The sequence below is a fragment of the Chelonia mydas genome, chromosome 8 (genome assembly GCF_015237465.2).
Source record: "Chelonia mydas isolate rCheMyd1 chromosome 8, rCheMyd1.pri.v2, whole genome shotgun sequence".
Taxonomy (NCBI): domain Eukaryota; kingdom Metazoa; phylum Chordata; order Testudines; family Cheloniidae; genus Chelonia; species Chelonia mydas.
The window spans coordinates 45,389,078-45,404,614 of record NC_057854.1 but is presented as its reverse complement, the minus strand read 5'-3'; the positions used below and the strand labels follow the sequence as shown (position 1 = coordinate 45,404,614).

At 49.6% G+C, this 15,537-nt stretch overlaps 1 protein-coding gene across 9 annotated transcripts in view; it reads left to right on the top strand.

Annotated features, from left to right (window-relative positions):
* Positions 1 to 15,537, top strand: part of LOC102936435 (dimethylaniline monooxygenase [N-oxide-forming] 4) — a 30,641-nt gene that overhangs the window by 13,183 nt on the left and 1,921 nt on the right. For 5 of the 9 annotated variants that reach the window (XM_043520953.1, XM_043520952.1, XM_043520951.1 and 2 more), the window contains 7 exons: positions 1,655 to 1,792; positions 3,018 to 3,197; positions 3,745 to 3,907; positions 5,311 to 5,456; positions 6,508 to 6,707; positions 8,424 to 8,776; positions 9,242 to 9,314. In XM_043520953.1, the coding sequence (XP_043376888.1) occupies positions 1,661 to 1,792; positions 3,018 to 3,197; positions 3,745 to 3,907; positions 5,311 to 5,456; positions 6,508 to 6,707; positions 8,424 to 8,776; positions 9,242 to 9,314 (1,247 nt within the window). In that variant the 5' untranslated portion in view covers positions 1,655 to 1,660. Of the gene's footprint in view, positions 1 to 1,575; positions 1,793 to 3,017; positions 3,198 to 3,744; positions 3,908 to 5,310; positions 5,457 to 6,507; positions 6,708 to 8,423; positions 8,777 to 9,241; positions 9,350 to 15,537 lie in introns of all 9 variants that reach the window. The other 4 variants (XM_037907658.2, XM_043520954.1, XM_037907656.2 and 1 more) reach the window with 3 other exon arrangements.

Here is a 15,537-nt window from a genome sequence, read left to right as displayed (position 1 = left end):
GGCCATATGGGGCGAAATCCTGGCCCCATTGAAATCAATGGGAGTTTTGCTTTTGACTGCAGTGGGACCAGGATTTCATCCATAAATCTTATTGGGAGTGGACTACATCCACTCTGATCAAATTGGCCCTGTCAACACTAGTTCTCCACTTGTGAGGTAACTCCCTTCGCTTCATGTATCAGTATATTTGTGTCTGCATCTGTAATTTTCACTCCATGCATTTGAAGAAGTGGGGTTTTTACCAATGAAAGCTTATGCTCAAATAAATCTGTTAGTCTTTAAGGTGCCACCGGACTCCTTGTTGTTTTTGTGGATACGGACTAACACGGCTATCCCCGATACTTATCATCCATAAATCTTAGTTTGCTGCCGGGCCCACTTACGGATTCAAGAGGCTGACTTCAGGCAAGCCAGACTTGAACATTTTGGCCAGGGTTTAAAAGACACCAGTGCCTGGTGCTGCTGAAAAGCAGGGGTGTTAAGTTAACCACAGTTGTTAGTCACAGATGGGCATTGCCTTTAGTCCTAAGGACATTCTCCCTGCTAGGACCAGCCTTAGGGGTGGGCCACCTGAGCCCAGGGCGCTGTGGTCAGGGGGGTTCGGTGCAGCAGTACAGAAGCACACACTGCTGGCTGGCAGGGGAGCGCCACAAACTCACAGAGGCAACGCATGGGGTGGGGGAGTGCCCGGATTTCTCCCTGCTTCCTCCCCGTGCAATGGGGAGGGAGGACGAGTGGTGATGCACAGATACTGCTCTCCCAACTCCTCCCTAGGTGTCTGTGAAGGGAGGGAGAGTGAAGAGCAACATCAAGCACTCCATGCATCCAGGTCATTTTCCCCACCTGGGCTGTGCTGTGAAGCGAGCATCAGGAGCTGCTGCCCTCCCCTTGTGCAGCCCAGGTGGGGAAAGTAATCTGGATTCAGAGAGCCCTGACATTGCTTCTTGCTCACAGCCCCTTAGGGGGGCACAGAGGAGCAGCATTTGAGGTGGGAGCGAGCAGCAATGCCAGCCACTCCATGTATCCAGGTCAGTTTCCCCACATGGGCGCAGCAGGGGTTAGGGGCACAGGGGAGCAAAGGGGTTAGGGGCGCAGAAGGAACAGTGCAGCACAAAGTAGGGGTGGCAGTACACCGTATACCAAGCCACCCTTATTTCTCCACTGCTGCTGACAGTGGCACTGCCTTCAGAGCTAGGCGCCCAGCCAGCTGCCACCACTCTCCAGCCACCCGGCCAGTTCTTAATTTGTGCAGGGGCTTGCTGGGGCTGAGTCACGGCACCTCTTCCAATACAAATTAAGCATTGAAGGAGGCAGCAGGGGCCTGGGGGGTGGGGAGCCCACAGGAGCCAGGGGCAATGGGGCGGAGCACCTTGCCCATGGGGGCCAGGAACACCAAAATACAAGTTCACCCAGGGCGCCATTTTCCTTAAGGCCGGCCCTACTCCCTGCCCTGAAAAATCCCTATTGTTGCAGCAGCACAGCAATACAAATTTGGACCTACGTATTAACCTTTGTCCTTTACTGAGCTGCAGAAATTCCAGCTACTTAATCATTTATTTCCCTGCCGTACTCCAGCTTAAGCTCTCACAATGCGAGGCACTGAAGGAGTTCCAGAGAGCAACTTTGACACCAACTTGACTCTCTCCTGATACAGCACAGCATGGTCCAGAGGGTGGCAATCATTGGAGCTGGGTCCAGTGGACTGGCCTCCATCAAGTGCTGTCTGGATGAGGGGCTGGAGCCCACCTGCTTTGAGCAAAGTCATGACATCGGGGGCCTCTGGAGGTTCACAGTGAGTGGGATTTCCTTATCCAGTGACTTCTTAGCCTGGTCCAAAATAAACACCTTGTTATGTGTTGTTTTGAATATTACCATAGTTTACATTTGCAGCCAAGGAAGAGACTGTACCCATGGACCTAGGCAAATTTTCAGACCTGACTCATTGGGCTTCCCTTTCCGACTTCACAGGGATAAGGAGATGGAATGACAAGAGCCATAGTCTCTGGCATACATGTATCTACTCTTCCCCAGTAAAGTCAGTACTTACACTGGAGCAATGCACCAGAGTCTGGAAATCAGGTGTATCCAGTCCCTCAATAACACCATGACAAAGACAGGGATATGAGGAGACTGAGGGCTTGTCTACATGGGGAAATTGACCAGAGTAGTTACTGCAAAAAAAAACCCCAAAACATTCTGGAATAGCCTCCCATATGGACACACTTACTCTGGAATAAGCATGTCTGGTTTGTTTTTGTTGTTGGGGGTTTTTTTTCTGTGTTATCTGAATCCACTTTGAAAGTGGATTAAGCTAAACCAGAAAAGGCACTCTTCTTCCAAAATAAGAGTGTCCACATAGAGTTATTCCAGAACAGCTATAGCCCTTTAAATTCACCCATAGGCGCCAACTTCTCCTGGCACTGGTGAGTGCTTGACCCCCTGCCTGCCCCCGCCCCCATTCCAACCCCTTCCCCAAAATCCCTGCCCCAACCCTTCCCCCTTCCTGCCCCCTACTGAACTCCTTCCCCAAATCCCCGCCCCAGCCCCACCTCTTCCCCACCTCCTCCCCTGAGCATGCTGCATTCCCGCTCCTCCTCCCTCCCTCCCTCCCTTCTGGAGCTTTTTACACCATGAAACAGCTGTTTTGTGGCGGCAAGCGCTGGGAGGAGAAGCGGCAATGTGGCGCGCTCATGGGAGGAGGCGGAGCGGAGGTGAGCTGGGGTGGGGGGGCAGGGCAGGGAGCTTGGCTGCCGGTGGGTGCAGAGCACCCACCAATTTTCCCTGTGGGTGCTCCAGCCCCGGAGCACCCACGGAGTCGGCACCTATGAATTCACCCCCTACCTTATTCTGGAATAATTTCCCAGTGTAGACAAGTCCTGAGGTGGTGGCGTGGAACCCATGTGTCTGTTCTGTGTACCAGTGGGCTGTTTAACCCTGCTTTGATGACCCAAGTCAAGTAACTCCCTCTCAATCAGTCACTTTTTGACAACATGTTGCATATTTTGCATTTGACACAGGAAGCTGAGAGGATCAGCGTCTACAGATCGGTGATAACCAACACCTCCAAGGAGATGATGTGTTTCAGCGACTTCCCCTTCCCAGAGGATTTCCCCAACTACATGAAACACTCCAGGCTCCTGGAGTATTTCAGAATGTACGCCGAGCACTTCAGCCTTCTCAGATACATACGTTTCAAGGTAAGAAGGAAGTCAAAGGTTTGTGTGTGTGCAGCGCTGCAGTTGACATGCCAGGCCTTCAGGTCTGCCCAAGCTACGTTTGGTGCAGGACCCAAAGACGATGTGGGGACAAAGACGGCTTAACATTTAATGTCACCTTTGTGCTCCCCCAATCCTAGAGGTAGCTAGGCTGGAAGTCTGACCCCCAGTGCTAGCGAAAGGAGGCTCAAGGCTGCCCTAATCTATGGTGTCTGGTGACAGGTCACACCCCTCAGCTACCCTTTTCAGCTCCTTAGCATTACTGCCCTGGTGCAAAGGGGCTGGAGCAGGGGTCCTGCACACTTACAGACGAAAGCAATGTCTGTACTTCCAGGCTTAGCCGAGCACTCAGGCCCAGATCCTCAAAGGTCTGTAGATGCCTAACTCCCAGTGGAGTTCATAACTCCCAGTGGGATTTAGGAACCCAAATATCTTTGGGGATCTGGGTCTAACGATTCACACATGGAACCCATTTACCATAAAGAACAATCCATAATGGTGTTTTGATTTTCATGTGGTTTCCTGTAAGACCACAGTTCACAGTGTAAAGAAACGCCCAGATTTCTCCACCACTGGCCAGTGGGATGTTGTCACCGAGACTGATGGGACGGTTGAGTCGGCCATTTTTGACGCTGTTATGGTTTGCAGTGGCCACTATGCAAAGCCCCATTTACCACTGGATTCTTTCCCTGGTGAGTCCTGCATTTACAGCTGAACATATTACAGAAAGCTACATGGCTTGTGGGGTGAAATTCAGCCCTGGCGAAGCAGTCTGTGGCGGGATGAATACCAGCATTAGTGAATAAGGTGAATTCATTTATGGACTGGAATATGACTCCCTGTGTGCTTCCCTGCAGTGCCCTGCCTGTGTCCTTCTGATCTGCCTAGAAGAGATGGTCTCTGTAGTAAGAGGATATTTTATTTCTAATGTCCTTTCAGCCCTTGCCTCGCTAATGAGGCTGCCAACGAGGTTATTAATTAGCCCCAGCTATGAGGGTGGTTTAATGTGATGCAGGTAAAGCACAAACTGAAACTGACTGCCTGAGGGATCACCAGGATGACATCGCAGAGTAGAGCTAATACACAGCTTCCCAGATCTACAGGGAGAAAATGTATGGCTTTGCAACTAAGGAGAAAATCAGTCTGACCCATTTTCCATGAGTTTTCTGCCATGCCTCACTTTGGGAAGCCCCACCTGCAGTGATTAGAATCCACAGGGGGGAAGATTTCATAGCCCCTTAAAGGAACATGCAATTGGCCGCACCTTCTCCCATGACAAGATGAAAATCTAAAGGGCCAGATCCTCAGCTGGTGTAAATTGGTGTAGCTATTGAAGTCAATGGAGCTTTGCTGATATATATCAGCTGAGGACCTAGCACAGAATTTGCAAAAGATTCTGAAGGATGATGATGATGGAAATCACTAATATATAAGAAAAACAATGAGGATTCCGGTGGCACCTAAAAGACTAACAGATTTATTTAGGCATAAACTTTCGTGGATTAAAAAACCCCACTTCTTTGATGTAAGTGGGGTTTTTTACCACAAAAGTTTATGCCTAAGTAAATCTGTTAGTCTTTAAGGTGCCACCGGACCCCTTGTTGTTTTTGTGGACACAGACTAACACGGCTACCCCTCTGATACTAATATATAAGCTAAAACAATTCATTGTTATTATTTGTATATATTCCATGATCTCTGCAAACCCCCAGGCCTGAGTTGAACCTACTCCGCATGAGAGGAGCATGATGAAAATGAAACATTGATGTCAACGTATTAGCAACTCCAGATTTAAAAAGGTGGCATTGTCTTGGCATAGGAATAAAAACCAGGGGGCCCAGAAGGATAGGGTATTGGATCCTTTCAGAGTACTCAGGACTCCACACATCACCCAGTGAAATCAATGGAAAGACTCCCACTGATCTCAAGTGCACTTGAATCTGACACTTAAGGAAAAATGTTTGGACACGAAGAGGGAAGACTAGCGTCATTCAACAGGAATTAAGGGTCAAAAGCAATACTGTCCAGGCAGAATTGTCTCAGTGTAACAAGCACATTTATCTAATGGCAGGAGATCTCCCTGCTTTCTTCACAGGTATAGAAAATCGCTTTAGAGGCCAGTATCTCCATAGCTGGGAATACAAAGACTCTGCCAGTTTCCAAGGGAAGAGAGTCCTTGTGCTCGGTGTTGGGAATTCTGGAGGAGATATCGCCGTGGAGATCAGTCGGGTGGCTGCTCAGGTACAGCTCTGGGATGGTGTAGAGATTTGCAGTCTGAGTTCCTCATGCACACACACTGTCACTTTGGGGTGGCTGTAACAAAAGTCCAATGGGCCACAAGCAAAGGCAGATCAAATCCTGGGCAGCACCAGCCATGCTGATCGTGGTTTCTCTCTCAACACTATAACTACAATATCTACTGTTACTACTTGTAGAGTGAGTTGCCCCAAATACACATGCTACCCTTTTGAAACCAGAATGTATGCAATTGGCAAAGAATTCTAAGTAGATCAAAGGTTCCTGGACAGAAAGCACCTCTTCCTGTGACCACCAACCATCCCCTCCCTCCCTGACAGTTTTCTTCCTTTAATTCCACCATCCTTTTTTGTCCCATCTCACACCTACCCAGTTCCATCTCCAAAGTAGCTTTGCTGATTCCAGATCAGCCACATGCAACCTGGCACCTTCAGTCCTAGATGTGCCCCAGAATCCTTTGTGTAGGCTGCGAAGGAGCCTTCTTTGAAAGAAATGGAAAGCAGAATGTTGCAAAGGTTTCACTGACAGTCCTGCACTCATGAGCAGGGCCTGTGACTATTCTCCCACCCATCCCCCAAGTCAGGAAACATAGCTAGTATCTTGAGCTCTTCAAAAACCCTAATTACTGCCCTTGGAAAGTGCCTCAGGAAGGATGCCAGATGATATTAGAATGGCGTGAACAAATTAGTAGCCGAGGACATGCCGAGATTAGGCATTGCGAATTGCATGGAGGTTCAGATCAAGGGCTATAAAAAGATACACTTCAATTTCCTGGACTGTTCTGCAAGTCAGTTCAGCAGATAAACTGGTGGTTTTGCAGCCACTAGGAGTCAGAGAGAGACACTGAACTGACTTGTTAATCTGGAGCCTGGTTCCTTACCTCAACCTCCTTATCTTGGGATATTCTGGTTAGCTCTCTACCCTTTCATGCTGAAGACCTCCTAGCAAACATGCAAGATATGATTTGACAGCGAGAACAAAAAAAGGAAACCAGATTCCCGGGCAATACATTTCTCAAGCCTCAATTATTTTCCAGGTGTTTCTCAGCACCAGAAGTGGCACGTGGGTGATTAGTCGTATTTCAGACCATGGCTTTCCTCTTGACATGATGCACACCACTCGCTTTTACAACTGTCTCGAAAACTTCCTCCCATCAGCCCTCATGAGACTGCTGAGGATGAAGAAGTTCAATACGTGGTTTGACCATGCAAATTATGGCTTGATTCCTCAGAAAAGGTGCTTTCTTTGTTTTCAGTGTAAATCTCCCATTTCATTTGGGGAATAGTTACAGACTAGCAAAGCCCTACACTGCCGTGCTCATAGGCACTTCTAGTTTAGGGATTAACACCTATCTGCCAATGGTGGCAATTTTTCACATTTGTTTCCATGTCATACTTTTGTGTGAATCTATCAGATTGACAGCTGCCCCTTCTGGATAACAGTGTAACAGACTCCCATTTGGATCTATAATTTAAGGACTTAGAACATTACCCTGCAGAAGGCAGGAGACTGGATAGCTCGGGAGTAGAGTGAGGTGAATATTTTTATGCAAAGTTTTTTCACTGCAAAAATGCAGATTTGGTCAACTGAAACTATTCGTTAATGCGGGTCGAATTTGACAAATAGTTTCGGCCAAAAAATGAAAAAACTAAATTTTTGGAAAAATCAAAATGTTTTTATTTTAGCGTATTCAAATTGAAATGTTTCCACTTTTTAGAAAGTGGTTTTCTTTTGGAATTTATGTCGATTTAATTTTAAAAGAACATTAAAAAACATTTAACACCCCCCCCCCCCAAACTAAAAACAAAATGAAAACAATTGTTTCAGGTTGAACAAAATGTTTTGTTCGATCCGAAACTGTGTTTTGGGAGCTGTTTTGGGATGAGGGTTGTTTTGTTGAGGGGAAAAAAATGGTTTCAGTTCAACCTGAAAGTATTTTTTTTTTCCAATTTTTCTGTTCAACCTCCAAACTGAAAAATGAGTGATTTGCCCAACCCTACTCAGGAGGCTGACAAAGACCCTTTGGCATCTAGGTCAGTAGTTCAAATTCAGCCTAGCTCAGTGACAGGAATTTAGGATCACTAAGTTCTGAGTGCTGTTTTGGTTGTCTACAGCAGTGCCTTCTCAAGCTATCGGATGTAGGGGACTGGCCATTTTTTTCCCAATGTGCACGCAGACCGGCAGCCAACGGCTCACAGACCGGCACTGGTCCGCGGGCCACCGCTTTGAGTAGCACTGGTCTACATAACATGAGTTGCTGGCTCAGCTTTCCACTCAAAGAAACATTACTGTTGACATGAAAAACACCATTGTAAGGCTAGATTCTCCTTTGCACAGCCTGAGCAGCATGAAGAAGATGGAATCTGACTACACCTGGCCAGCTGACTCTCAGTGGGCATGAAGCCAGCACAGCCAGCTTCTCCACTGACCACCCCGCCCACAACCCAGGTGGGATGCGGATTGGATGGAGCACAGCTCTCTTCCTCCTGGCCCAGTTGCAGTGCGGTGCCTAGGGATCAGAGCCAGCTGTCATAAGTTAGAGCAAAATTAGGCAGCTCTAACTTATGCCACAGCGCCTTGAGGATCAGGAAGCTATACCAGCTCACCAACCGTTCCCCGTCCTCTTCTACATGAAGTACACCTTGGTGCAAGAGATAATCTAGCTGACAAATGGTAGACCCAGCTGGTACTGGAGAGACAGATCTGGATTCTGCCTGCTTCTGCTTATCCACAGAACAGGGCAAGTTCCCTCCACATTTCCCCATCTACACACCTCACCTCTGAGCACCTACCTGCTCCATGTCTGGTCTTACCTCATTAGCTCTTCCACACCTCACAATTCATTGTAGTGTAGCCAGAATTCCAGCTCTGCTTTGGTTCTTTTCACACCCCATGTCAGAGCAAACACTGCACTCAATCTCTCTCTCTCTCTCCCTTCCTTCTATGTGGCAGTCCAAACCTAAGCTTGATTGTGAATGACGAACTGCCAAGCTGCATCCTCTGCGGTGCTGTTGTTGTAAAACCAAATGTGAAGGAGTTTACGGAAAGCTCAGCTGTTTTTGAAGATGAGACCGTAGAGGAGAACATCGACGTGGTGGTCTTTGCGACCGGATATACTTTCTCTTTTCCCTTCCTTGAAGAGTCTGTTCGCAACATCTGCAGAAGAAAGTACGCCCTTTACAAATACATCTTCCCACCCACTCTGGAGAAGCCGACGCTGGTTGTCCTTGGCCTTATACAGCTAAGTGGCTCCATCATGGCAGGAACGGAACTCCAGGCTCGTTGGGCCACAAGGGTCTTTAAAGGTAGGCAGACTGAGGGTTTGTCTGTACTTCCTAGCTCGCACAGACGTACACACGCTAGCTTTGATCTAGCTGGTGCGCTTAAAATAGCAGCGTAACCACGGCAGTGTGAGCTGGCCACCTGTGTACAGTCCCAGCTAGCTCCTCCCACTAGCTGTGGTGCCATTAGTAGAATGTGACCCTAGACAGAGCATAATTCCACAAAGAATCAACACACTAGCTTCTCTGCGACACATGACTTCGAGCCTCAGCTGCGTAAACTCACCTAGCTCTGCTTGTTTCAGTGGAGCAGTGTTGATTTGAACCAGCTGAGGATCTGGCTCCTAATACTTAGCTCAGCTCTTGCTAAATATGTCCAGCCTCCGATGTAATCAGTGAAGGAGCTCAGAGTGGACTGACTGGTTTGAGGACTTCGGGATCATCTGTGAAAAGTGCTAGTATGTTCTCTGGTTTCTCTTATGTTCCCAGGGTTGAACCAGCTTCCTACTGCCAGCAGGCTGATGGCTGAAGTTGCCAAGAAGCAGCAGCATCTAATCAAACAGTACAAAATGCTACTTATTCTATTCCATATTCAAGGCGTGATGCTCCAGTCAGTAACATCACTGCTGAACAGGGGGAGGTAGCCCCTCTATCTATCCCTGTCACCAGAGCCTCTGAGTGCCTTGCAGTATTTTGCTGTATTTATCATCACAACAATGCTGTGAGGCAAGGCAATGCTGTTATCCCAATTTTACAGATGGGGAAATTGAGGCACCTCAGCTAGAGCTTTCAGGAAGTGAGGAGCCTAAATACCTTTGAGGATCTGGGCCCTCGAGATCAAGTGACTTGCCCAAAGTCACATGGAAAGTCTGTGGAGGAGCAGGGACTCAGGTCTCTCAAGTTCTAGATCCGGGGTTGGCAACCTATGGCACGCGTGCCAAAGACGGCATGCGAGCCAATTTTTAATAGCACACTGCTGCCTGTCGGGTCCCAGCCACCGGCCCCACTCAGCCCGCCGCCGAACCCAGCGGGCTGAGCGAGGCCGGGGCCAGGACCCCGGCAGGCAGCAGCCTGCCATTAAAAATCCTGCCCGCCCCGGCCCACTCTTCTCTACCACCCTCACAGGGTGAAGAAGCTTGGTCCGCGGCTGCTGCTGCAGGGCAGGCAAGCTCCCCCTTCCCCCGCCTCTTCCCCCAGCGTGCTGGGTTCCTGCCCCTCCTCCTCTCCCTCCCTGCCGCTGATCAGCTGATGGCCCTTGCGAGGGAGGGGGCGAAGCGGAGCCGCAGCGCACTTGCGGCTCCGGGGAGGAGGCAGAGAAGAGGTAGGGACGGGGCCTTGCGAAGGGGGGTGGAATCAGGGCATATCCCCTCCAGTCCCCTGCCGTGAGCCGCTCTGGGCAGGGGGATGGGAGCACCCCCACGACCCCTGCCCACACCCCCAGCCCCGACCCCTGCACCCCCCCCATACTCCGAGCCCTCTGCCCTGACCCCTTCACCCCCGCACGACCCCAGCCCTGACTCCAGCACCCCCCACACCCCATGCCCTGATTCTTGCACCCCCCACATTCCCACCCCCATCCTGAGCACCAAACGGGAGCTCCTGCACACACACCCCCACATTCCCACCCCCACCCTGAGCACCAAATGGGAGCTGCCCAGGTAAGCACTCCACATCCCAACCTCCTGCCCCAACCCTGAGCCCCCTCCCTCATTCTAGCTCTTGGCCAGGCCCTACACTCCAACCCACAGCCTACTCCTTCACCCCCAGCCCTATGCTCAGTGCACTCCCACCCTCAGCTCAGTGCAGAGAGAGAGAGGAAGAGAATGGGCTAGAACCAGGGAGAAGGTAGGTACCCATTATACGTGGGCAGGGACGGTATCCCAGACCGGCAGCGGGCTGAATGGCAACGGGCTGAGCCGCTCAGCCCACTGCCAGTTTGGAGTCCCGGCCACTGGCTCCACTCAGCCCGCTGCTGGTCTGGGGTTCTGGCTGCCGGCCCCTGGCCAGCCGGGGTCCTGGCCGCAGGCCCCGCTCAGGCCGCTGCCGGCCTAGGTGAATGGAACACCAGGCTGGCAGCGGGCTGAGCAGGCCGGCAGTGTAAGATCAGCATTTTAATTTAATTTTAAATGAAGCTTCTTAAACATTTTGAAAACCTTGTTTACTTTACATATGACAATAGTTTAGTTATATAATATATAGACTTATAGAGAGAGACCTTCTAAAAAATGTTAAAATGTATTACTGGCACGCGAAACCTTAAATTAAAGTGAATAAATGAAGACTCAGCACACCACTTCTCAAAGGTTGCCGACCCCTGTTCTAGACAAACACTCTGACCACTGGACCCTCCTTCCACCGACTAGCTAGATTAATAGAACAACTTTTTTAGTGCAATTTTTTCCCTATCTGTTTGGGTTTTGGCTTTTAATTCTCCTTCTGTGGAACCAAACAGGTGACGAAGAGAGTCAGGGGAAACTCTTCTGACAGAGGCTATGTCTCCACTGCAGTCAGAGGTTTGACTACAGGACATGTAGACATACCGTATTAGCTGTAATCTGCTGCAGCAGCACAGCTTAGCCTCCCAAGTAGGTAGCCAGGGTGCCAGGTGGGCTTGTACAGGCCACACTGAAGCCCACGCTGCCGCAGCTGGACTGCTACTGGTACCAGCTAGCTCGGGTGTGTCCACACATCCTGAACTGATGCCTCCGATTGCAGGGAGACATGCATTTCTGTGGCTAACAGGACCCTAGAATGCCATTAACCAATGCTCCTGAATAGTGGGGTTGGACTCGCAGGAGTTCATTTGAAACATTTCTTTTGTTTCATTCATGCCCTCCTCCAAGTTTTTGAAACTGAATGAAACTGAGTTTCACACAGATTCAAAACCACCCAGAAATGGTACCAGTTTGACACAATAGCACTCAAAATAGATCCATTTCTATTGGGAACCAGATCTGAGTGAGCTCAAAGGGATCACAAACTTTTTGACAGACCTGGACCAAGGCTCGAGTTGCAACAGAACAAAACAGGAGGGCTTTGAACAGTTTGGGATTTATTTGATCCGGCTCTAACCCTGATACAGACTAACACAGCGACCACTCTGAAACCTGAAGTTAATGTTTTCCTCTAGAGCAGTGGCACCATCTTGTGGCTAGGAAGAAATGGCAGCTGTTTCCTGTGCCTGGATTCCCCTTCTGTCTAGTTCAGGAAAAACAGGAGTGAGAGTCAACCACTGATTGTAAAACTGAAAGAGTTCTCATTACAGCCCAGTCTGATGAGGCTGCTGGTAGAACAGCGTGTGCAGCATCCTACACTAGTGCCTGTTAAAACGATGCCTGCCATGATTGGAGGGGAATCCTCTGGCAATTACAACACTGCATACAAAGTGTCCCTCTAGTAACCACACCTTAGTTCTGGGGGGGATCCTATCTGCTGACCCCATTTAAGTTCCAAAGGAATTTCCTTTCATGACCATGCTGGAGCTCCAGGAGGCCCACTCTCGTCCTCGTGCTTTCCTGGCTATGTTGCAATTCTCACTGCTTCCCTCTCTGGGTATAATAGGCCAGGGGAACCTAAGCCTCCCCAAACAGGATGTGGCGTGCCTCCCTCTGGAGGCATGCCACTAGTCTACTGCCTTTGGAGTTTCAGAGTAGCGGCCGTGTTAGTCTGTATTCGCAAAAAGAAAAGGAGTACTTGTGGCACCTTAGAGACTAACAAATTTATTTGAGCATAAGCTTTCGTGAGCTACAGCTCACTTCATCAGATGCATAACAGTGGAAAATGCAGTGAGGATGTTTTTATACACACAGATCATGAAAAAATGGGTGTTTATCACTTCAAAAGGTTTTCTCTACCCCACCCCACTCTCCTGCTGGTAATAGCTTATCTAAAGTGATCACTCTCCTTACAATGTGTATGATAATCAAGGTGGGCCATTTCCAGCACAAATCCGGGGTTTAACAAGAACGTCTGAGGAACAGGAGTGCCACCACCAAAAGGGCGCCTGGGCCATGGCCCTGCCCACACTCCACCTGAGGCCCTGCTCCCGCATCTCACTCTTACCCCATGGCCCTGCCCACACTGCTCCTCTTCCCATCCCCGCTCCACCACTTCCCCCCCGCCCACTTCTCACGCCTCTTCTCCTCTACCCTCATGGTCCCCCCACCCACCGTTCATGCCTCTTCAGCCCCTGAGAGACAGAGAGGCTCGGGGGAGGAGGCGGACAGTGGCGCGAGCAGCGGGGGGGGCCTTTGAAGGAGGGGGCAGAAAGACGTGAGTGGCGGGGGAGTGTTTGGAGGAGGGGGGCCGAGCAGGAGCAGGGCCTGGGGCACAGTGGGGGTGGAGTGTTGGCGGGACCTGGGGGGAGGATGCCAAGTGGGGTGAGCCTCGGGGCGGAGCAGGAGGTGGAGCAACGGTCCAGGCACCAGTGGCCCACCCAGTGCTTCGGCACTCAGGCCCAGCCTCCCCAAATCCAAGAGTCATGCACCACCCATGGCTTAGAGAGAACCATAAAATATGGAACTGTCCAGGACACTGAGAATGATCTTTAAAGATCCATTTGCTTGGGCATTATAGACTTTGATCTATGACCTTCAAAACCCATCATCTCAACAATTGTCTCCCTTTCACAAGGACTGAGGCCTTGTCTTCACTACAAAAAAAAGGTGTGTTCTTAACTCAAGCAAGAGCTAACTCAAGGCAAAATCCTAGTGAAGATAAAAACAATATTAGAATTGGAAAAGGTACAAAGAAGGGCAACAAAAATTATCAGTTTCCATCTGAGGAGAGATTAATAAGACTGGGACTTTTCAACTTGGAAAAGAAATGACTAAGGGGGAATATGATAGAGGTCTATAAAATGATGACTGGTGTGGAGAAAGTGATAAGGAAGTGTTATTTACTCCTTCTCAGAACACAAGAACCATGGTCACCCAATGAAATTAATAGGTTTAAAACAAACAAAAGGAAGTATTTCTTCACACAATGCACAGTCAACCTGTGGAACTTGTTGCCAGGGGATGTTGTGAAGGCCAGAACTATAACAGGATTCAAAAAAGAATTAGATAAGTTCCTGGATGGTAGGTCCATTAGTGGCTATTCGTCATGCTCGGGGTGTCCCTAACCTCTGACTGCCAGAGAGTGGCCAACGGGATGGATCACTCGATGATTGCCTGTTCTGTTCATTCCCTCTGAAGCACCTGGCAATGGCTACTGTCAGAAGACAAGATCCTGGGCTGGACTGACCATTGGTCTGACCCAGTATGGCCTTTATGTTCTTATAAGGAAGTCTGTAGTTTTCACATGAGTTGGCAGGTCGAGCTATACTTAAAATCTAGACTTTAATTCGACCTGCTGCCACATGTGAAAACTAAAACCTGCCTTGTCCTCACTAGCATTTCCCCTTGAATTAGAGTGTGTCTTCACGGCAGAGTTATCTGCATTGGAGTTACTCTTTTTCAAGTTAGCCTGGCTTACGTGAGAGCGGCCACACAGAAATAATCCACCAGCTGCTGTCTCACATTGGCTCTGTGCTCAGCAATTGTAACCCCCCCTTCTGGGGCACCCCTGATCTCCAAAGGCAGTGGAGGGCTTGGTTCCTCCCTCCTTCGGTACTCTTTGACACACACCCCTTTGGGACCAATGGGATCTGGTTCCTGATGAACAGTGTCTCCACCTATTGGCTGGTGGTACAGGTGGCCACGCTGCTAGGACCTCTAGGAATAAGTTAACTAGTGTAGTAACTATGCCCAGATAAGAATGACAACTGTTCATTTCCTGGAACAGGAAAAGGGGGAATTAAGGAAGGAGAGGAGATCAGGAGACACACTTGGGGATGGCACTAAAATGGATCCCTGGCCTGTGTTACAACAATGGCCATTCCCAAAGTCTCCTTGGGCCCAGTTCGCGCAGTGTGGCTGGAGATCAAGGGGCAGGCTGGCATCACTGTGGGCAATTTCACAGTTGGCTGGTTGGTGTCCCAAGCGAATCAAGCCATGGCTGATTCCTGGCCTCCAGTGCAGAAGGGGCCTGTGGGCATTGCTGTCTTCCAGCTCTTAGAGTTGCCACAGCTTCTGGATGTTCAGGCTTCCTGGAGAAGTGCGGGGCCTCTGAGTCAGCTTCAGGCTTCTGACCAGGAGAGTCAGAAAATGGCTTCCCCTCCATGCAGCCAAAGAGAATACATCCCTTCCCCTCCTTCCCCACCCCCCCGCAGGGGTGCTCCATCTCTGAAGTCACACAGAGGCCAGTTTGGCACGTTCATGAAGCTTCTGGCTAGGCCCTCCAGCGCAAGCCAGTAGGAAGGCAGCCTCAGTCTCCATACTGTGCTGCTCCCTGCGCTGCAGCACTAGACTGGCAGAGACTACATCCATACATGGCACAATGACTTCTGGGAACATATCCCATGATTCTTTGTGCTGCAGTAAACTGAGTTGCTCTGTGAATTGTGGGAGAACTTGTCTGTCCTGTCTGAACACACGGGGGAATTGTGGGAAGGCACTGGACTGTTGGCATTCGAGGGGAGCTAGCCTGCATCCACACCACAGAGTAGTTGTGTTAGCAGATGGCAAGTTGTGCCAAGGTGAGTTTTAGCCTATAGGGACTAACCAACTCAAGTTAAAAGCATCGCAGCACTTTCTGGGTGAATGGGACTCAAGTGAGGAGCAACACTTGAGTAATAACTCAAGTGAACTTTGCAATGAAGACAAGCTCTTCACTAACTCCAGTGAGCTAACACACCTCTTTTTTTATATCGTGACAACAAGACCTAATGCAGAAAGAATGAGGAT